At 40.3% G+C, this 24218-nt stretch overlaps 1 protein-coding gene across 1 annotated transcript in view; it reads right to left on the reverse strand.

Moving 5' to 3' along the window:
* The window catches only part of synpo (synaptopodin), a 97006-nt gene that overhangs the window by 60803 nt on the left and 11985 nt on the right, over positions 1-24218 (reverse strand). Inside the window, exon 2 of the mRNA XM_008104814.3 lies at positions 7947-8825. Within this exon, the coding sequence (XP_008103021.1) occupies positions 7947-8403 (457 nt within the window). The 5' untranslated portion in view covers positions 8404-8825. The remainder of the gene's footprint in view (positions 1-7946; positions 8826-24218) is intronic.

Raw genomic sequence — 24218 nt, forward strand, 5'->3', positions numbered from 1 at the left:
GGCACTTGACACGATCGCTCCCGAACGTCCCCTCTCGCTGCGTAGAGTCACGTCGACTCCTTGGTTCACTGAGGAGCTGGCTGTGATGAAGCGTGCGAGGAGGGGACTAGAGTGTATCTGGAGGAAATCTCAGGATGTGTCTGACCACGCACGGGCTAAAGCCGCTATTAAGGCTTATTCCGTGGCTCTGCGAGCAGCCAGGAAAGCTTTCACGACTGCCCGCATAGCGTCTGCAGCCAACAGGCCATCGGAGTTGTTCCGAGTTGTTGGGGAGCTCCTGCGGCCTCCTGAGACCCAGGGGCTTCCTGATGACTTGGCAACTCGGTGCAGCGATTTCGCGCACCATTTTGCAGGCAAAGTTGCTCAGATACGCCGTGAGTTGGACTCCAGCTTAACTGTAGTTCCAGCGGAGGTAACCGAGGTACCTGTCTGTCCGATCTTGTGGGATTCTCTCCGGCTTGTTCTTCCTGATGACGTGGAGGGGATTCTTGGGTCTGTGAGGGCGACCACTTGCACTCTGGATCCTTGTCCTTCTTGGCTGGTTAAGCTGGCCAAAGATGGGTTGTTGGATTGGTTTGTGGCTATTATAAATGCCTCCTTGGGTCAGGGGTCAGTTCCATCCTGCTTTAAGCAGGCAGTAGTAAAACCATTACTAAAAAAGACCTCTTTAGACCCATCTGTATGTAACAACTACAGACCAATTTCCAACCTCCCATTTTTGGGCAAGGTTCTGGAGCGGGTGGTTGCCACGCAGCTCCAGGAGTTCCTCGATGACACTGATTTTCTGGACCGCTCGCAGTCTGGCTTCAGGCCTGGGCACAGTACTGAGACGGCTTTGGTCGCCTTGGTGGATGACCTCCGTAGGGAACTGGACAGGGGGAGTGTGACCCTGCTGGTTCTCTTGGACATCTCAGCGGCTTTCGATACCATCGACCATGGTATCCTTCTGGGAAGGCTCTCTGGGATGGGGCTCGGTGGCACAGTTCTGCTGTGGCTCCAGTCCTTCCTGGAGGGCCGTTCCCAGATGGTGAAGCTGGAGGACACCTGCTCGGACCCCTGGCCATTGACCTGCGGGGTCCCGCAAGGGTCTATTCTATCCCCCATGCTATTTAACATCTACATGAAACCGCTGGGAGAGGTCATCCGGAGTTTTGGAGGGTGTTGCCATCTCTACGCAGATGACACGCAAATCCACTACTCGTTTCCATCTGACTCCAAGGAAGCCCCTCGGATGCTGAACCAGTGCCTGGCCGCTGTGGCGGACTGGATGAGGAGGAACAAGCTGAGGATCAATCCTGACAAGACAGAGGCCCTCCTGGTCAGTCACGCGTCGGATCGGGGTATTGGGTGGCAACCTGTGCTGGACGGGGTCGCACTCCCCCTGAAATCACAGGTCCGCAGTTTGGGGGTCCTCCTGGACTCAGCGCTGACACTTGAGGCGCAGGTGTCGGTGGTGGCCGGGAGGGCCTTCGCACAACTCAAACTTGTGCGCCAACTGCGACCATACCTCGTGAAGTCTGACTTGACCACGGTGGTGCATGCCTTAGTTACCTCTAGACTGGACTACTGTAATGCGCTCTTCGTGGGGCTTCCCTTGAAGACGGCCCGGGAAACTACAATTGGTCCAGCGCTCGGCTGCCAGGTTAATTATGGGGGCGAGTTACAGGGAGAGATCTACTCCCCTGTTCAAGGAGCTCCACTGGCTGCCTTTTATTTTTCGGTCCCAATTCAAGGTGTATACCATCACATATAAAGCCCTAAACGGTTTGGGACCCACCTACCTTCGTGACCGTATCTCCTACCACAAGCCTACACGATCCCTTCGCTCATCCTTTCCTGTCCCCACTCCCGATATCCCAGACCCGCCTTGTGGGAACAAGGGAGAGGGCCTTTTCTGCTGTGGCCCCCCGATTGTGGAATTCTCTGCCTGCTGAGATTAGGCAAGCCCCCACACTAGCAGCCTTCAAGAAAGACTTGAAAACATGGCTCTTTCGCTGCGCTTTTGGAGAGTAACCATTTTATATTTCTTTTCTGTTGCTCCCTCTAATATCTATCCTCCAGAATACCCCACCTCCCTTATGACCCTGTTCGCTGTGGTTTTTATTTTTATGTCTTTCTCACCCCGAGTTTTAACTTAATGTTCATGTGGTCTGCCCTTGTTTTTATTGTCTCCTTGTTTTATTTTGTAATGGATATTATTTACTGTATTGTTTATTGTATTGTGTTGTGCTGTTCTTTTATATGCTGTTTACATTGTATTGTTTTGGGTGTGGCCCCATGTAAGCCGCCCCGAGTCCCCATTGGGGAGATGGTGGCGGGGTATATATAAAGTTTTTATTATTATTATTATTATTATTATTATTATTATTATTATTATTATTATTGATTTCACAGTGTAGAGAAACACCTTAGGTCTACAAAAGCTTATGGTACCAACTTTGTTCTCTCAGTTAGACACTAAGGTGGTACAATAACCCTTTCCATTATCCCTATTTAACATTTAAGCTTTCTAGAAAGTATGGAAGTACGATACTAGTTCTCTCACAGATAATGAAAGCTTGCCTGATGAAGCACTTTTTGGAATCAAATATTCGTCAGCAGTTGTAGCTCCATAAGAGTTCGTGCCTCTTGGCCTCCCTTTTTCAGAAAGACAATAATATCTTAATCACCTTAGAAAATCTGTACAGCAACTCTGTACTTATTTACGTTCCATTCAAGTCTGCCTTCTCAAACTATCACTTTACACACTTCTCTATCCTTGTAGGAGATCATGTTAGGTTTCTTATTTTTAGGCCCACATTCCCAAGGTAATATTTTTCTATTTCACTGCCACTACTTCACCTTTTCTTCTTTGTGCTGTTTGTACATCTTCCGGACATGTCCCATAGCTCATCTAAATCCTCACGAATTGCTCTACCCTGGTCTTATCTTTTCCATCTCTTCCTTTACAGCCTTACTCACCACGTAAGGAAACCACCTCAGATGGCAGATATGTAGGGGACAGGAATAGCAGCAATATGCTGGAGACTGGATAGACAAGTGTTCCTTGTGGCCTGTGGTGAGCCCCCCTCTACTAGCCTGCTACTGTCCAATGTGACAAAATTTCTTGTCAACGTCTGTACATGGAATTGGAAAGTATCCTTTGCCTTGGGCTTTAGAACATCAAAATATGAGAGCTCTGACTCTAGATACTGCAGAGCTGCAATGCATTCTGCTTTGGACTACAACTCCTAGAATCTACAGTCAGTACTGTCATTTGATTTTCCAAAAGTAAGTTTTATCAAGCTCTCTGGTGCTCCTTTGCATTACCAATATGTATTGGAAAAATTGATCCCCAGAACTACTGATGACATTTCATTCTACTAATACACATACTCACTATAGAATAAGGCCCCATTTCACACATTGTCTATGACAATTTCAAATATGAGAGGATTATTGGAAAATTGGCAAATGCAGATATTGCAAACAAGTCACTTCGATACTTCCAGCTGTTCTTTAAACCAGTCCTGCTCAAGATCCCATTTCAAAGCACACTTCCAGTGCTCTGTAACAGTGAAATCACTAATATATAATAGTTCTTTAGATGATAACTAGCTCTTTTTCAAGCTGCAAGACCAACTGTATGAATGTCAAATACCCAGTGGAAAATTTCCAAAGATGGAAAATGAGTTGATGCAGATATGCCTTGTTTCTTAGACTTCCACTTCAAAACTTTGGCAGTCCCAAAGTTACAAACAAGATAAGTTCTTTATGTTTGTTCTTAAGCTGAATTTGTATGTTAGTCGAAACAGGTACATTTTTAAGTATATATCTATCGATCTTTGGATAGCATAGGGAAGGGTGAACACCTTCTGGTGTCTGTTTTGCTCTCTGTGTCACCTCAATTTCTATCCCTGAAATAATTGGATTTTGAAGAAATTGGCTTGTTGTGGAAACAAGGACTGGAGATAAAGCTTCAGTGGAGACACCTTTCCCCCTTGATAACTCTTTCAGGAGTAAATTTCCCTTCCAAGAGGGAGATTTCTCATACCTTCTCTTGTCTCACCCCCGTTCTTAACTATGAGTCATTTGTATGTCGAATGTTTGCAACTCAGGGTCTGTCTATAATTGGTTCTGTTTTAGTATGTGAGTGTCTCCAGCTACTGATCTCCTTGGAAAATCCTGTATAACACAGTTTATCATTAACAACATTGGCAGTGCAAACCGTATATTTCAGGCAGGGCATTGCACCACATATATCTCATGTCTACATTGGTCATTACTTTGGCATAGTAGAGCAGTTCTTCTGTTTGACTTTCATTTTTAAAAGTCCAGGGCCAATTTTTTTATGCAACTTAGAGAAACAGACCACAAATCCAGCATGCCTGCCAGCCCGGATACTTAAGTCTTTAAGACTTAAAGTAACCCAACAATTTCAGAAAGAGTTGGTTTGTTCCAGTTGTTCATGCTTCAAGCAAGAGAATAACAGTCTCCTGTTTGTAATATCAACAAAATACTTTCAGAGGCTGTAGTCTAAAATATAGATTTATTAGTGACCAATTCCTTTTCCTGGACCACTAGATTTATTTCTTTTTCCATTCCTCTGTACATTTGGACAAACAGGTTGCTTTTCTGAAATGCTTTTTAAAAGTCTTATTTTGCTGACTAGGGCATTCCCATACAGTCTCATGGTGGCTGAGAAATTCTGAGAGTTTTACACCTCCAAAATAACTTTTCTTTAAAAAATAAAAGAAATAAAAATTAGGAATACATTAAGAATTAGATACATTTGAAAATGAGAAGAAATAGAATACAATAAAATAAAAATTAAGACGTGTAGCACAAAAATAATGAAAGAAAAAGGAAAGGAAAGGAAATGTGTATATGTGACTTTTGATCTTGCTTTCAATGTTTATATATGCATATAGTTGTTTATACATCTCTCTCTAAAATTACAAGAGATTCAAAGTAACTTCTCCAAGCTCTGTATTTTGGTAAAACAGTCATAAAGCAAGTTGTATTATACCATCTCATTAATATTATGTTAATTCTATTCATTAACATGTTAATATATTCAGACCTGCTAGGGATTGAACTAATATGGGCAAATAAGTCTATATGCAGAATTATCCTCTTGAGAAGTCCTGCATTCATCAGATGGCTTGGGGGACAGAATGGTTATGTCTGGTCACGCCAGGACACTTCGTCATCTCCCTTCCCTTGAAAATCTTAAGAAAGGAAACAACCCCAGAATGTACAAGATGCAATCTTATATTTGGAAAATGACAAGGAAGTGCTGGAATACAATGTAATACCAGTAATAATTATGTAGTACTGAGCTAGTGTGGTGTAGGGTCAGCTTATGGTGACCCTATGAATTTCATAGGGTTTTCTTAGGCAAGGAATACTCAGAGATGGTTTTTCCAGTTCTATCTTCTGAAATGTAGTCTACACCAGAGCTTCTAAAACTGTGGGTCCCCTTAGCTCACTGTTGGGGTTATGAAAGGCTTCTCCCCCCCCCTCCCAGAGTAGGAACTGTGGGGAGGGGGGGAAGCCCAGCTCAAGCTTGAATTTGCCATTTTATATAAGGGACATCATTTTAATACACCCTTGTATATAATGGGATTTGAGCATCCATGGGTTTTGGTATCCGCTGTGGGTCCTGGAACCAAACCCCAGCAGATACTGTGGGCCACTGTATTTCACATAAGGGGTTTGATTTTTATGTAGTTAGAAATTAGGCATGCTCCAATTGTTATTGCTGTGGTACAACTGGTCCTCCATATCCATGGATTTAACCATCCGATATTTAAAAAAAGTTTTATTTTTATACCTATTTTATATACTTATGTTATCAGGGGCAAAAAAGGGTCACAAGTTGAAAAGGTTTAAGAAGCCCTGATCTACACTACCTGGTTTCATTGGTAGTCTCCCATCCAAGTACTAATCAGAACTTACCTTCCTAGGTCAAAATGGTTTGATGCTGTCACTATATGCATTTAATGATGGATGATAGCAAAGGAACACATGAAAGTGAACAATGTTTTTATCAAAAGATCTCAAGGTATTCTGTCCAGTGAGAAGAAGGCAAAAATCATCTCCCTTGAGGCTACCTATGTTCCATCAACGTTTGTACTATAACAGCTTCCTTGGAAGTGCTGGGAACCTTCTGAGTGAAAGCACCTTAGGGCAGGTTTGCCTTGGTCACCATGACCTCCGTGCTTCATCACCCACAATTTCACAGGTGTACATTAATTCCTTGAAGACCACAATGCCCATGTTGTTAGTGTCAATAGACCATTACAGATGTAATATCACAGAAATAAATGTTTCCTCATTCCAGAGGAAATACATTTCAATGGAGTTGATGGTGAATACATTCATTCAGCTAGCAGTCTTCAAATGTACAGTGTAGAGAAATGATAAATGTGCACCTGGCAGTGGCTCCTCTGAGTTCCTCACTTAGAATTTCCAGATGTCTTGTCAGGACCAAATGCATATCTGAGCGTATTGTTAAACTAACTCAGTAAAGCCCAGTCAGAACAAAAGATTGAATTTGTCTGTGCCTCTCAAAGCTCTCTCTCTCTCCATCCCATTCCTCCCTCCTTCTGTTATATACACAGACATATACATGCTTACAGAAAGCTAAACAGATCCCCACTTTCCATTATATTTGGCATTACTTCTAGCAAATCCTTCATCCTTGGAAATTCAGTATGATGGTGGCTAAACAAGCAATTACATGCTTTAACCACAAGAGAAATCGACTATAGAGAAAGGGGAGTATTTCTACAAATGACTTCAGTTTACAGTGTGGTAAGAGCACCCAAATTACAAAGAACCACATGGAGAGCTTCACAATAGGTTAGTATTGCTAAAAAGCTATATTCAGCTTGCAAGTAGAGAAGATCATTGTAATGAAGTTGAAACTTGTCTGCTGAGCCATACTTGCAACCTGATTCAGTGGAATCCCCACTGATTCTAATGGGATTTGTTACCCAAATACATTAGTGTTCAGTATTTACTTGGATGATATAGGAATAAGAATTTGGCCTCAGCCCTAATATTTATGTCCCCACTGCAGTGGTGGGTGGTGGCTTCCATGCCAGTAAATACACCCTTGCTTTTAGTCCAAACGCCAAAGGATCTATCTATGGTGCTGAACTTATTTGGATTATAGGTCTCAGCACCTTGGGTATCTCACTGGTTTGGCTGACAACAACAATCGTCTTTATCACCACAGTGCCCTACCAGCTGGAACCTTAAAACTTTTTATTTTGAGTGGAAGTCTGAAAGGCCTATATACATATGTGGCTGAATGTGCCTGAAATCCTCGGCACCAGAGGCATGCAACTGATAGCCTTCCAGAGGTTGCCAGACTGCAGCTTGTATCTTGCCCCCACCCTATGCTAGGTTAGAACTGATATGAATTGCTGATATGGAAGGAGCCACAGTCATTCACAGGATACACCATTTGTCCAGGAAAAATTTATAGTAAGATACCTACTTAAAAATATAACCAAGAATGCTTATTGTAGAGGAGATCAGGATGCTAAGTGCTATGACAAAGATTCCTCAGAAACTTTTCAGCCCAAATGTATTGCAGGCAATGATGTTGGAAGCTATGCACATTTGAGCCAAACACATAGATGACTGCCTGAACAGATCTTGGATACACAGAGCTAAGTCAAGTTTTGTAAAATACATGGAATGTACTTTAGACTCCTTTTTTTCTCATCGTAAAGAAGTCTGTAAGACCTTGATCTCTACCACCATATCAGAACAGGGGATATTTAAGCCTTCCTTGCAGCTTTTGGACTCTCTCCCTACCCACCATGGATTTGAAAATTGAAGACATGAAGGGAAATGCTTTCCTTAGCTGTGATTGCCGATTTAACTTTTTTAATAATGTTCTTTTACTGACAAGAGTGTGATGTGGAAATACAACATGGGATCTCACTTACTTGGTTTCCTGGGCTCACCAACAGGAGAAATAAGGACGCGTTTAACTTTTACCACCTTCCATTCTTGACCTTGGTCACCTGGTTTGCCAAACCCAGAATGGAGCAAACTGGAAGACGTTGGAGAGTCTTTAGTCACGGGGCACCCATCTCCTGATGCCAACCCAATGTCATCTCTTTGGAGTGGGAGTGGCAGATTCTTGTTGGCCCTCCAAGATTCTTCTCCTGGTGGTCCATTCATCTCTTGATCCTTTGGGTTTCCAGGACGATTTGTTTCAACTTTCTGATAGCTGGGATGGCTTGCTTTCTCCTTGCCTTGCAGCTTCCCGAAGCAGTTGTAGATCTCTGCAGAGTCTGCCATGGGCGTCTTAAAACCATGTGGATTTTGGGTTGCTTTGCTTCCTCCAGAAGAGCTGGACTGAGATGGGAGGCAGGATTGCAATAAGGTGGCATGTAGCATTTTGGAATTCCCTTCCTTATACTTTTTGAGTGCGAGTCAGGGATTAAGAGTAAAGCTCAGTCATTGGATCCAACTCAAGATAAAAGAAAACACTCTATGATTTTGAATGCTTTGGTTACTTCATCAAGAAAGAAAGGGTGGGTATAATGTCTAGAGTGTTTTAGCACACAAATCCTTTCTCCTACTTGACCAGAAAGATCTTGAATGCAGCACAGAGACAGGTTGTCCCAAGTGTGGGTGTAGCATTTGCCCTTTCTCCAAGAGCAATTGCAGACTTTTAGCTATGAATTATTTTCCAGAAAACAACCTTAATTCTCTTCTATTTCTCCAAACTCTCCAACCTTTAAGGATGAACAAATTAGAACACCTTATGGGGTTTTCCTTTTACCTCCAAATGTGAAGTGGCTTCCAAGCAAACAGATCTAATAGGAGAAAAATGCACAGAAACAGAAATATAATGAAGTATAAAAATAAATATGATATTTCTCTTCTGCAGGAATACATTGATACTTGTCCTTTGCATGCAAGCATAACATACACTCCAGCCAGTCAGCCAGCTATTCTTGTTTAAGCTTTAGAACTCGTATTTGCATGTGCCTTCAAGTTACCTGTCAGCTTACAGTGACTCCATGATTTTCACAGGATTTTCTTTAGCAAGGAATATGCAGAGGTGGTTTGCCATTGCCTTTCTCTGAAATATTGCCTACAGCATCTAGTATTCCTTGGCAATGTCTTATCTGCCTGTGCAAGGAATCTTTCTCAGGATCAAACTAGTGATCAACTTAGCATGCTTTTAGAAAGTGGGGAAACATGACTGCCATAGCACACCTATTTCCTCACTAACACATCTTGTTTTTGGTGTGTTTTGTTTAGTGATTCATCATTTGAAGGTAAATATTGGCTTCACCTGTAAGTCCAATTGCTGATGCATTTATCTCTGAGGGGATCTCACTGTTGCAAGGAAATCATGTTACTCATTGACATTGATTCTGGAAACTAAGCATTCTCACCCACAAAATCTAAGACTGCTAGAAGTTGCAGCCTTTTTCCATTTTTGTTGGCAATTGCCAATGTGGGAGATATACCGTAACACCAAAAAAGATGAACCTTAAACATAGATATTTCCAGGTGGTTAGCTTAAAGTTTTTATTTCTCTAAACTTTCACACTTTGCTGAGGACTATCATTTGCACACATATGACAAGGACCATTTAAGACTTTTATCCACATACTGGAATGTATTTCAGGATAATTCAAATAGTTGTTCTGTGAAAAAATAAAAAGTAGTATTTTATAAACTACAGGTGGTTTGATAGTTGTAGGCCAAGAAATACAAAGAGCCTATGCAATCTGTCAGAATTTGGTTCCAGGACCACCATGTATCATATAAAATGGCGAAATCAAGATTTGCTTTTGGGATTTTAGGAAGTATATTTACGTATATCCTCAAACCTCCATGCATGATAGCATCAATATTTGTAGTTGAAGACGAGTTGGGGGTGGGGGTGGGAGAAAGAGAAGAAGAGATTATTGAAGTATTGAAACTCCACAGTTGACTCAAATTTAGTGGTAAATTCCATACATTCTGGGATGGCAGCCTTAATCTTTTTAGCTTTAGAGTTTTTTCTGCTTCTTCAAGTCGCATCACTGAGCTAAAATTCAAAGAAGATTGAAAGGAAAAAAATTCTCAGGCCACAGAAAAGAAAGGCAACTGGAGCTCAGAGCGTAAGTTTCTTTCCTCTGCCCTTATCTTTTTATTGCATTTCCAGTTATAAACAAGAATGAGAATGAATGGATCTATCTACACCTACAGACAAAGTCAAAGCCACAGAACTATCCTTTAAAAGAAACTACAGCAACCTGGTTGCAGGGTATGGTCTGAAAGGACATGATGCAGCAATCTCGGTGAAACTGAGCAGGTTTAAGCGTGGTTGAACCCAGACATTTTGCTGCCTCAGGCAGAGGACAAGATCTCCCAGATTATATATAGAAGCCAACTGGACTTCTCATTGGATTTTACATCATCCTTGTTTACAGAACAGTATCTTCTACTACCACTGAGCAGGTCGTATTTGTTCAGGAGGCAGAAGAAGAAAAATATAGTTCATTTACAACTCTGTCTACCCAGCACATTGCAACTACTCCTTGTCTCCTAGTATCTGCCTCATAGAATTAATCTCTTATTATAATTTTTCAGGATTTTTAAATGAAAAGAAAGCAAGATGAGGAGGGGGAAAGCAGCCACTTTTCACTCTTGTTAATAATTTTTGAAAGAAACATTGTAAGTTCAGTTGTGAGCCAGCATGAGTTCTTGTATCAGAAGAAAGGTGGGATAAAAATAAAGTAAGTAAATAAAAATAAAGAAATAAGTTACTTTTACAATAACCAATCAACCACAAAAGATCTCAAGGAAGTGAGGAGGAAGTTGGCAGTTGGTATAATGGACCTGCTTCCTATTTTCCTTTCAGCTATAGATGTCATCTTTGGCACTGAAATTTTCATGAATGTACAAAAACCTTTAACCTTTCAAACAGTGTCAGGCCCAGTCTTCCAAAGCTTATGCTACCAACTTCTTTCTCTTAGCCTCGAAGGTGCTCCAAGAGCCCAGGGCATACTGATACTAGCTAACACAGCTACATTCTTGAATAAGTCCAAGTAATACTATATTAAATAGTTTAAACGACATGAGTGCAGTTCTTGTTAAACTACAAATGTCTCTGTCCATGTGGCATTACAATCAGGCCCTCCCCATTTGCAGGGTTTTCTTAGTATGTTCTCTCTCGTAATCTCTAAGTTCTTCAGTGCAACTTTACAGTCAGCTTCCACCAGAAGATGATTATAGAGTTGCATGAAAGGGTTTAGTGATTCCTATAGAGGTATTTACTCAGATTTTAAAAATAGCATTTTTTTAAAAAAAAATTGTGACTTTTCCACATAGGTCTTGGGCCCTAATCCTAGTGAATGTGGAGGGATAACTGTATTCCAGTGTGACAACCATGACTTGTCAAATACTTGTGACACTATTTGTGCTTGAACCTGTTTGACAAGGGATAATGGAACCAAGGATGTCAAATCCCCTTGGGAAATGACCTGCCAGTTATCTGGGTTTGCAATCCATGCCATCCATTCCTGGTTGGTTTGTGGTATGTAACATTTATAAAAGATTAAAATATGAGCAGGTCACTAAAAATAAGGCCTTTTAAATCCTGCTTGTAAAAGCTAGTGATGCTAGCCATGCCAATAAAAAAAGTAAAATGCCCTTACACCAGTATTGAAGGATGGAAGATATTTGGTTGTTTCTCCCTTAAGGCATATTCACTTTGCCTACCTGTCTATGGGGACCACATTTTTGAAAAAGCTATTGGTGCCATTGTAGGTAATATTATCATAATTTTTAGAGGTAGAATTTTCCACATTCAACTGTGTCCCAAATATGACTAAATAATACAAAACATTCATCCACTAGACAGTCAGTGGAGTGGTGCATTGCCTCTGAGTTTTAGTTTAAACATTATCCGAGCTCTCCAAAGTGCTACTATATTTTGGAGATAAAGGTCAACACCTTGGTTGGTTTCTTTAAAGCTTAAGGTAAAACCTGGAGTAGATGTATTGCCTCATAGAAATAGATGGCACTAGCCACTACAGCCACCACATCAATCTGCTTGTGAACTCATATCTGTAACAGACATGTTGCCTGTGAAAACAATCTTCATAAAAGCCGACTCTACTCATGAAAAGGCAAATATGCCAACCTGCCTTGACATAAAGTAATTTCTCATTTGAAAAACCAGGTTTCCTTAACAGTCTCCAGTTCTGCTGATCATAATAAATAGCCAAAACAGAATCTGGAGAACTTTGAAGGCTCCATTTCATGAGGCTTGTGGGAGAGGATTTTATGATGAGTAAAGATGGGATCCACCCTGTTCTTTTTAAGCTGGAGCAGATGCATGTGTTTACTCATAGTAACTTGTCTGTAAGAACAACAGAACAATGTACCGGGGGGGACGGGGGACGGGGGACGGTTAGGGGGCCAGTGCTCTGCCATTACCTGACAAGGATTTCCACAATCTAAGTACCACTTTAAAGGACTTTCCTCTGCATGAAATTCCCTAATAGTTTAGATGGACCTCTGAAACTTCTTAGTCATGTTTTCCCTTTAATATGTAAACAAGATAATCCAACTACAATCTCATCCCACATCTAATTCACTCCACCCACATCCTACCTTCTTTACTTTTCAGCGGATGGAAAAGGAAGGAGAAAATGAACACTGTTGGGCTGGTCTACCAGAAACATCTGAAAAGCAAGGAAAATAGCAGAGCTTGGCTGGATTTGGGGAAACTGTGGTGGGCTCTGCACCACATCAAAAATATACAAGGGAAGGGAAAGCTAAAACCTGAAAAAGTTACTTCCTGAATTAGACTTCCTAGAATCCATATAGCATCACATTTATGCTGCACGGCTGATTCTGGGAATTCTAGTTCAAAATAAAATTGCTTTTAAAACATTTTATTGTCTTAACCTCCTAGAATCTCCGGACAATATAGAAGTGTGGCATGGAGGTAGGGGGATTCTGGCAATTCTCCAAAATGTAATTTTCCTTGCTCTGAATAGGACACATGACTTCCCTAGGCAGAGTGTCTTGGAATATCTCAGCTTCTGGATGCTGTAGTCCCAAAATTACCATTTCTAACCTCTGGTAAGACCAATACCCAGTAGAAAACTAAATAAAATAGAAGGTAGTTCAAACTAAAGATGAGGATGGAAGCCAATAGGGTCATCTAGTCACCAAGTACAGTGTCATGGCCCTGGGGAGGAACCTGGGTGCGAGAAAGGTTTAGATTAGAACCTATCCCTGGCTGATTGCTTTTAGCAAAACTTTAAAAGTGCTGGGAACTGAATTCATGCACCCGTTGTGTCCAATTTAATTAGGGCTTTAAAGTAGCTACAGTTATTCCACTGACGCCTATATTAAAACACATAGATATGGCGTCTTGTCAAAATGCAATCTGTACTGATAAGATTTTGTAGTCACAGAGCATGCTTTACATTTGCATGCAAGCTTCAAAAATAGCCTGTAAGATTCTGTATCTATGCACAGTTATCATGCATATCCATAACAAACGAGGAGTCTCCTTCCCTTTGCTAATATCTTAACAACAATGCTGTAAGTAGTCCAGTCTCCCTCATTCCATAATATAGGCTATTATTATAAATTCATCTTGTATTTTGTTGGATGTAAAGAAATTGCAAGCCCCTTCCAAATTAGAATACTAAAGTTAACATTCCACCGCCTACACAGGCACACTTTGGCAAGCATAGCTTTCTTCAACACCATTATACTGAAAGGGGGAAAGAGCCTTGAAAAAGCTTCTTACTGAGAGAACCCCATCTGGTGGGGAAGGTGGGTGTTTCAGCAACCCAATGCCCCATAAATATTGCAACCCGCAAATGGCAGGAATGGATGAAATTGCAGGATATGCCTTTGCACACTAGTGTCATTCTCCATATCTTCTACACCTGAATAATCATTGTCGTATTGCAGTTACCACTATTAGAAAGAGGGTGAGTAATGTCTTGGGGAAATTCCAGGAGCTTTGGAAGAAATGTATGCACATAGGATTTGCGGTTGTCACAGCTAGGATGCTCAGTATTACTTATGCTAGGAGGCAAATTTATGCACATCATGCTGATTTGAATGGTATATTGAAGACCAATTGTTTCACTTTTCTTGGCACAAAATCTGTATTGATACAGAATTCAGATATTTTCAGTGCAGACTAAGCTAAATCCTCCTTAGAGATGATACAAATTATTGTAGATTGTTATCATTCGTAATACTAATTCCTTTCCCTGAAAACTATAAAAGGAAGATGGCATATGGTGGATCTATACTGTAGAACTAATGCAGTTTGACACCATTTAAATTGCTATCTGGGCCCAACAGCGGGAAGTCACCCCATTCCTCCAATTCGAACCACTGACCTTTTGGTCAGTAAATTCAGCAGCTCAGTGGTTTAACCCGCTGCGCCATCAGGGGGCCCAGATAAAGCTAATGAGCTTGTAAAACTACAAATCTCATTATTTCATAGCATTGAGCTATGGCAGTAAAAATGATGTCAAACTGCATTAATTATTCAGTGTAGATGTGCCCTAGTCTCTGAAGCAGCAGCAGACAAGCTTCTTCTCTCTTAAATACGATATGTTTTCAAATATTTAAATATGGCTATCATGTCCCCTTTTAACTTTCTCTTCTCCAGGTTAAATATACCCAGTTCCCTAAACCATAGGGCTTGCTTTGAGACCTTTTACCATTTTGGTTGCCCTTCTCTGGATACGTTCTAGTTCTTTCTTGAATGATGGTGCCCAGAATTGGATGCAGTATTTCAGTTGTGTTCTGACCAAAGCCTCCATTATCTAACACTATAGTCTATTTTTCCTAAGGCAGCAATGTTTTTAAAAAGGCCCAGTTAAACATTACTTATTTGAATGTTTTAAAGGAATTAAATAGCAGCATAATTAAAAGCAGAAAGTTAAAACAATATAAAACACAGATCATTTTTTAAAAGATTTTAAAAGCACAACAAAACCACAAATCCTTTTGGTTAAATAAATTTTCATCCAAAGACCTTGCCAAATAAGAAGGTCTTAGCTTGGCAGAAAAGGAAAGGAGAAAGGGGCCAACTGAACCTCATAATCTGGGGGTTGTTTTACTTGAATAAACTGCAAGTTAAATGCCTAAATTCTCCAGCATTTGAAGCATTAGCCCCCAAAAGAAAATTATCAGAACATCCAAATTATTTGCTTTGCTCAAAAATGGAAAAATGTGGAGACTCCAACAAAAAGCAGCTGGATGTGGAAAATCTTTGAAATGGCTGAAATGGACAAAACATCTCCTTTGATTAGAGAGAAGTCTTTGGACAACTGAGAAGTGCTTTTTTATTTTATAAACACAAGGTAAGGGAAGAAGCATTTGACTGTTTTTGGGACTGAGTTTTATAGCTTGATTATTAGTTTAAATGTTAGCTAAGCAGTAATGAAAATGTATGATATTTTTAGATTTTAGTCTTTGGTTTGGATAGTGGAAACTCAATGTTGTTTTTTCTTTTTTCTTTTTTTCTGAGTCTGGAGAGAATAGAAGTAAATTAGTGTTCGTTTTGTTTCTTCTGGACATCTTACTTTGTGTTTTTTTTTGTTTTGGTTATTAGTTTGTGTGTTTATGAAAGAATACAACAAAGCTATATAATAAGAAAAGTCTCTTTATTTTGGCTCAGGTCTTATTTCAGGCCCATTCCTCACACTTTACTCCTAAATGAGACTCCCCTTCCTCCATAGGAACTGCTTGCCAAAATGTAGTGGCAGGAAAAGAACCAGCCATGGCTCTCCATCATTCCTATCCGGCTTGATTCTAATACATAATGATTCCCTCTCCTTCAAATCACAGGCTTCACCATCTGGTCAGAAAATTAGTAGTTGAGCTTGGCCTGAGTGAGAGGCAGAAAATGACTAGGGCAGTCTTGTTGTCGAATGCAACTAGGAGTTGTTGTAAGTCGCTTCAAGAAGGACACAACTGTAAGTCCAAAGGTCAGGAGAGTGTAATGCAGTCTCTAGCTGGTGATGCAATAGTTGATACCCGAGATTCCATTCCAGGTATAACTTTGGATGAGACCTGGAGGGCAGCCAGCGCTGACAGTGCTTTCCATCTGCTGCAGTCTAATGTTATTGCTTATCCACTAAATCATTTTGAGAAGGTCCCAGCTGCCTTGCGAGACTTGTTGTGAGCCTTTTTTTTTCTTTCCATAGAAGAACATCATATTAGTGACTGGCAACAAGTAATGGTGGAGTCACTAAAGGGCATGATCCAAGGGAGAACTGATTTGTTAGCCAAAATGTGGAACTACAACTCTCAGAAAGCTTGCAGTATCTGCTTAGTCGGTGGCTTTCATAAGCACCTTAGGAACGATTCTGTTTGGAATGATTTCTCATTGGAACTGTAGGAAACCACATGGGCCATATAGTCCAAATCTCTGCCATGCAGGAAAAACATAATCAAAGTGTCCCTGACAGATGGCCATCCAACCTCTGTTTAAAAGTCTCCAAGAAAAGAGCTTCCACCACACTCTAAGGCAGAGAGTTACACTGCTGAACAGCTCGTGCGGTCAGGAAGTTCTTCCTAATGTTCAGATGGAATCTCCTGTCCAAGTCTCCAGGGCAGCTTCCTCTTCTTTATGACATCCTTTCAAATATTGAAACATAGCGATCATGTCTCCTTTCAACCTTCTCTGCTGCAGGCTAAACATATGTACTAAGCTCCTTAAGCCACTTATACAGCCTTCTAGAACAGGGCTTCTTTTTTTCCACTTACAGCCCTTTTTTGCTTGAGAACTTTTTACATAATATTGAATATAAAGGTACATAAAATAGGTACAAAATCAAACATTTACTGATAATAAATCAACATTTGCAAGCCTAGCTAAATAGGCTGATTTTCCTTTTTATGAAGTACAGCTGAATGACTGCCTTTGCATGTTATAGATTTGTGTAAATGCCTAAAACAGCCACTAGGTGAAATTCATTGTTGCCCATTTTTTCACAACTCCAACATTGACCTAAGGCAGTGGTTCTCAACCTGTGGGTCCCCAGATGTTTTGGCCTTCAACTCCCAGAAATCTTAACAGCTGGTAAACTGGCTGGAATTTCTGGGTGCTGTAGGCCAAAACACCTGGGGATCCACAGATTGAGAACCACTGACCCAAGGGGAGCCCATTTAGGGTTGGGAACCACAGTTTAAGAAACAGTGTTCTAGATGCTATCAGACTGCAACTCACAGCATTCCTCACCAGTGGAAATGCTGATTAGAGTTGCTGGGTGGAGCCAGCCAACAATTTTTGAATGGCATGATATCTATCCCTGTTTTCTGCTAATCCTGAAAAGAGTGGACACTAAAACATCTTAAGATTTTTTTAAGAAAAAAGAAAAAGGAGAAAATGCAATATCAAAAGAAGTAGACCAAACGATGACACATTTATGCATGAAATCTGTACAGGGTTTTTAAAATCTATAAGTGCACATCTAGGTTATTGAAATTTTAGTTGACATTCCAGAGCAGAGAGGACTATGACCAGATGACTGTGTGCTGTGTAGCTGCTGTTAAATTGATAACTGCAAATAGACAGCGTCAAAGCTCCTGGTCTCACTTTTTATAGCTATTTATCTTTCAACCAGACCTGGACTGGACAGTGCTTATGCTTGATAAAGGAGCAAAGTATTGCTAAAAGGGGACTATTTGTGATGAAAAAGCCAACCAATGGTTATGATGTGGGATGATAAATACTTTCTGCCCACAGGACTGTACACACAGCTTCAGTTCATGATGGGTTTAAGACTGTTTAATGAGGTTTAAGATTAGCAATGGTGAGGAATAAGAACACATGATTTTGCTGTACTTTCAACAGGAAAAAGGTAAGAAGGCAAGCAAATCCATTTTAAGAGTGCTGAAAACATAGGTGGTTGGGTTCCTGCAGGCTGGGGTAGGCTCATTCAGAAACTTATTAAGACAAAGAAGAGATATTATCTATATGCCAAGTTATCCCTTTGCTTTTTTTGTATAAATTTTATTGTGATATATGAGATAAAACAACATACAATCTTCAGATTCAATAATCAAAATACAAGTATTATTTCCCCTGTCCCGCCACCTCCCCATTTCCACACGTGAACTCCCACCCATGACTTCCGACACTACATACAATGGAACTGCGTAGTATCTAACAAAATTATTTTAATAAATCCTCCATTCAGCTATTTCAAAATCTATTTTTGTGTTCTTTTTCAAATACCTAAAGATCAGTCTCCATTTCCTAGCAAATTCATCTTTGTTTCTTCTCCTTGTGCCATTGGAGATCATGGCCATTTGGATATACTCAACTACTTTTCTTTTTCAATCCTAATAAGTAGATACAATGATAATATATTGAATTGCTGTTACAGGGGGGAGGGGGAACGGGGGGAGGGTGATACATTTCAAAGGATCGTTTAAAATGTCATTTAAGCATTAGTTACTTTTGGTATTATGTATATTGAAATAAGACATTCATCGCAAAAAAATTTGCTAATTATTGGAATGTAAAAAAAAATTTTTTTTAAAGTAGTTATTTTGCCCCTTCCAAGATTTTGCTATAATGATTCTCTCTGCCACAAAATTATATTGGCAAATTTCTACATCATCTTTACCAATTCTCTCCTGAAACAAACCCAATAAGTATATTTCTGGATTTTTAAAATCTTCTTAGTAATCTTTTTGTTGGTTTCTTTAGTCACCTTTTTCCAAAAGGTTTTACCACCATACAGGCCCACCGAACATGGAAGAAGGTGCCTTTCTACATTTTGCATCTCCAACATCTCCCCCCCCCCCCCCCAGGTTGAGTTTTATCAATTTTAGCCTTTTATTCAGGAATTATATAACTTCTACAGAACATTTTATACATATTTTCTCTGATAGAACTTGTGATTGAAAATTTAAATCCTCTTTTCCATAAGTATTCCCTTTATCCAAATCTATATTTTTTCCCTAAGTCTCTGAACCAGGAAATCATTATAGTTTTTATTCTGTTATCTTCCAGGTTATATATTTGTATAACCTGGAAATCAATCCTTTATTTTCTTTCTCCAAAATATTTTCCAGCTCTGATTTCTTTTTAGCAAACCCATTTTTATTTTGTTTCCTAAATATATTCGGCAATTGATGGTAATGAAACCAGTCATTTATCCCTAACCGACTTATCCTTTTTCCATTAAACCACAACTCTAAGAATGTGATCAGAAAAGGTGACTGATCCTTTCTTAATTCAAGGTCACCTCAATTTGATCCTGAAGTGAGATCTGTATTTTATGCTCATGTAGCTGTTACCAACAGTGCTGTGGAATTCATAGAGGCACAAATAGAGGGCAAAAGACAGTAACATCAAGCCAACCCTGACTGGGACCAATGTTCCCACTGAAAAGGAACATGCGGATCAAGAATAGGTCTCTACAGACATCTATGAATCCACCGCCAAGACCCTACACTTGGAAGGCAATCATACTCAGCCACAAGTGATAGCCTATCATGATGGAGCTGTAGGGTCTCCCTGTAAAACAGCAGAAGTAACAAGTCTGGAACTGCTAAGTTTTATTTGGCATTCCTCTCCTAAGTAAGATATTTCATTTTCCCCCAGAATTATAATTAATCTGGGCTTGTGATGAGTTGTGCATCTAAAACACCGCGTATGTCTAGGGCAACTTTCCCCAAGATGGGGCCCACCACATCTGGACATTGGTGTTGTTTAGATCCTGCAAGCTCTCATTGAAATATGTGACAGCACGGGATTAGGCAAGGCACTAATGAGACCTGTTTCCAAATTGTCTTTAGTCCTTCCTTCTGTGGCTTCTGTTCGCATTGCATTGTTATAGTGCTCCGACACATGTAAAACCATATGATGGCATCTGTGATTCCTATTATTATTACTATTATTCCCAGCATCTTGTCTCCCTCTGTCTAATGGGAAGCCTGGTCTTGATGAGTTGATCACTGTAGGAAAGGAACAGTAGTATGAAGGTATCTAACTAGATATACACTCAATATTTTTGGTGTCAGGAGCTACTTGAGAAACTGCAAGTCACTTCTGGTGTGTAAGAATTGGTTGTTTGCAAGGATGTTGTCCAGGGGACACCCAGATGTTTTTGATGTTTTACCATCCTTGTGGGAGGCTTCTCTCATTTTCCCGCATGGGGAGCTAGAGCTGACAGAGGGAGGTCATTTGCACTCTCCCCGGATTCAAACTGGCAACCTTCAGATCAGAAATCCAACCTTTAGGTCAGTAGTCCTGCCGGTGCAAGGGTTTAACCCACTGCGCCACTGGGGGTTCCTACACTCAAATATATTTGATGCACATGAATGCCCTGTGAATGATAAGGACTGGACTGTGTGTACCTGGGATAGAGGGGTTTTGCTAAGTTTTCGTTATTCCTAGTTGAGAAAACAATAAGGATATCTTGGGACAGGGCAGTCTATTACTGGCACTGAATATGCCAACTTCCAAAATTCAGTCGACAGCTTTAATGCAGTAGGGATGAGGATGGAATAGCAATATCCCCCCTTCTGTATTTCATGACCTTGCTTTGGTGCTTCAAAGAGCATACTTTGTTGCAGAACTTTCTGATGCTTGTTAAATTTTCCAAAAAATGGCACACATTAAGAAACATTTGCTGCATTTATCTGCTAACTTCAAAAAATACAGCATCCAAAAGCTGTCCAAAATCAAAGTGCTATTTTAAAAGCTGCCTTTTCGTGCTCTGTTTCCAATTTTTTTAATAACCCATGGGTGTTTTTTTGGGATGGGGGTAGCCTGGCGTTTGAAGGAGGGTAGCAGAGGAATGATGGGCTGACAGGGCAAAGGGTGCCTTATAAAATGGAGTTGATGGGAGAGTGCTCTTTTCTGGCTTGTGTTGCATCCGCCCCAACATACCCTGGATTTCATTAAGCTTGTGTGCTTACCCAGTAATACGATCTTAAAGAGTTTTCACTGTTGCTTTTAAAATTTGGACAAAGAATGACTAGAAGATGCAAGACAGTTTTATAATGAAATTTCACCTTTCCTCCTCCACTCTCTTCATAAAAGCACATAGAGTACAGTCAGCAGCCCATATGTATGGAGTCTGCATCCATAGATTCAATCATCCACACCTTGAAAATATAAAATAAAAGTCCAAAAAGCTAGCCTTGATTTTGCCATTTTATATAAAAGACATTGGGACGTATTTAATGGGACGTAGGCATTTATAGGTTTTGGCATCCATAAGGGGTCCTGGATTCAACGCCATCAGATACCAAAGGCCCACTGTATCCCATTCAGCCTCACAGATCTCTTTGCCATCTCTCTTCTCCCTTTTCTTTTTTTAACTTTGATCATTTTCATTTCACCCTACAGTTTGTCATAAAATCATAGAACTGGAAGGAGGCCTGGGACCTATTAAGAGGCAAAATATAGACAGGAGAAGTGAGGCACACATTTTTCCTCATTTCCATTCCACGCCCATCTGTGCATCACACCCATTCTTGAATTAAGAAGCGGAGCTGACTGTAAGACCTTCCTTGACCTTTGGCCAAAGCCAACAAGAATTGTGCTGCCAAGGAACTATAGCTATAAAGTTATTAATATTTGGTCACTGAGAGCATAGTGGGTGACTGAATGGGTGGGATTGAAGAGACTCTATATAAACTCATGTACCGGTGTAAGTCTAAAAATGTTAGTCAAAACATTTACCCCCAAACCCCGAGTTGACTTATTCATGGGTCAATGTGAGTACAATGCCTTAACTCTTATCAGAAATGGAGCTATCCTCTGAGTAGAGTTGCAAAAGGACTATAGTCCATCCTAGGAGACTGCCTCAATGGTAAAATGGCAGCAGCAGCTTTTGGACATTTCCCCTCAAAGGAACATTGAGGGGGTAGGTGCTTTTGTTAGGTTCTCCCAGGATAAACTAAGTTATCACCTTTCAGCATTCTGCTCAGAGAAGAGGAATCATTATTCTATGATTCTGTGCATCATGAAATGGGTGGTAGTGGTGTGGAAACCTAGCAAAGAAATAAAGGCTGTCTGGGACATGCAGTTTGTATTGCCACCCGGGCTTAACACTCACCTGTTGTTCCCACACCTCTGGTCACTAGAGCTTCGCCCAGACCTCAGAGGAAAAGGTCAGTTGAATGCCACCACAATTGCCTTTTGGATCACTGTTTCCCCATACAAAGCATGCCCACCATACCATTCCCTGACCACCCAAAATCACAGCAAAAGTGCAATTGAACTTTTGCACAGTAAGTCATAGCACAACATAAGCAGGAAAAGGAGGTCATTAAGGGACATTTTCCATTAAATAATAATATTTTTTTCAAAAAAAATGCCTTTTATGAGACAACAATTGAAGAGTGACAATGGCATGCAAGAAAGCCACAACTTAAGGTGTTATTATCTACAGCCCCTTCTACACTGCCATATAATCCAAATTATCAAAGCAGATAATCCACATTATCTGCTTTGAACTGGATTAAATGAGTCTACACTGCCATAAAAAGCAGATAATCTGGATTTTATATGTCAGTGTAGAAGTCTCTGTTACTCAAATCTTGTGAATTGCTGTAGTCAATCTGAAGCATACTGAACTGTTATGAACTGTTTGTTGCTTGTCCAATCCCAGCCTAACTAGTAGTGAAGCAACATAGCTCTGTGGATATTATTATATACACCAGTGATTCTGGTAGATGCAGAAATAAATGTTTGCCTGGTACTGTAGCCCACAAACTGCAGGTTCTTTTCAATAAAGGGGAGGGGGGAATGGCTAAGGCTTTGTGAAGTCAGCGTATGCTTTTGGGGAAAAATAGAATTAAATAATAATTTAAGAATTAAAACCATTTTCCTCATGGTTCATGAGACTGACTGTAAGGGTTGAGAAACTGTAGTGTCAATATGAAAAGAAAACCTTGTTGTGAGTATTTAGTAGGACAAAAAGTTATTTTCAGATACTTAGGCCCTGTTTGGCAAATCTTGATTCAAATGTCTATTGGACTAGGAAAACTCACCAAATTACCATGGGCCAGGTTGATGGCATTATCACAACAGCCTGTTGTCTCATCACAACTGCATGATTTAAGCAAATGGAAACATACCATTATTGGAACAATCACGTTAACTCTTCATGGCAATTGTGCAATGTTGACACTCTACTGATTTGAATTCCTGTGGTCAATGACCAACATAGCCTTGCTTCTTACCCATTTGTGCCTAGCCAGTGCATGAATGCTGGGTTCCCCCCCCCCTATTTTCCTTCTCCTCTCCCCCCCCCCCCCCCCCATTTTGCTGGAATTGCACTTCTTCTTGCGTCATGGCAGCCACATGACCCAGGAGGTATCTACAGACAACACCAGCTCTTTGGCTTAGAAATGGAGATGAGCACCACCCTCCAAAGTCTGACTTGACTAGACTTAATGTTAAGTGGAAACCTTTACCTTTACCTTTAAGACTTACTTCTGCTTCATAATATCAACACTGCAGTGGTTTGGACAATATTGCACAAGGAAAATGTGACAGAAGAACAGCAGTATTGGATTCATTGATGGGTTTTTCTTACCAATGAAAAAGATAATACAATTCAATAACAATTCAAGCATAATGCAACTACAGGAAAGACATGATGTCATGCAGTAAGCTCCATCCAAAGATGCTTTTATTTTGCCATAATTGCACTTTATCAGTCGTGTGTGATAAAGTTCTCAGCTGCTCCCTCATTCTCTAGCTGACACATCTCACTAGTGTTGCCATGTTTTCAAAATAACAAACAGGAACTGTTGAAATTCATAACCTGTAGTATTGGCAATCAGGAATTGGCTATCAACAAGTTAATTTTCTTCCTAAATATCAACTGAAATGATTGATTTTAGTGAATTGAGCCATGCAATTCTCTGTAAAATTAACATATTGTCTACTTTTCTTAATTACATGGTGCATGCATTTAGTCTTTATGAAAGGGTGATGCTCAAAAATTCAAACAACAGTATTGTTTGGAATTTTTGGCATCTTGTTTGAGTTATATAAAAGGAAGAATTTACCAGCTCTCAAATAAGGATCAACCCTTTTACTAAGAGACACCTGCCAATCCTGTAAAAGAGAAGCCTGGTTCTCAAATAAGGAGCAACTCCTACAATAAGGGCCACCTGTCTATCCCTATACCTCATGTGGCTATGAAAATGTGGAAGGGCATCCAATGAATAAAAGGAAAGAT

The sequence above is a fragment of the Anolis carolinensis genome, chromosome 2 (assembly GCF_035594765.1).
Source record: "Anolis carolinensis isolate JA03-04 chromosome 2, rAnoCar3.1.pri, whole genome shotgun sequence".
Classification (NCBI taxonomy): Eukaryota; Metazoa; Chordata; class Lepidosauria; order Squamata; family Dactyloidae; genus Anolis; species Anolis carolinensis.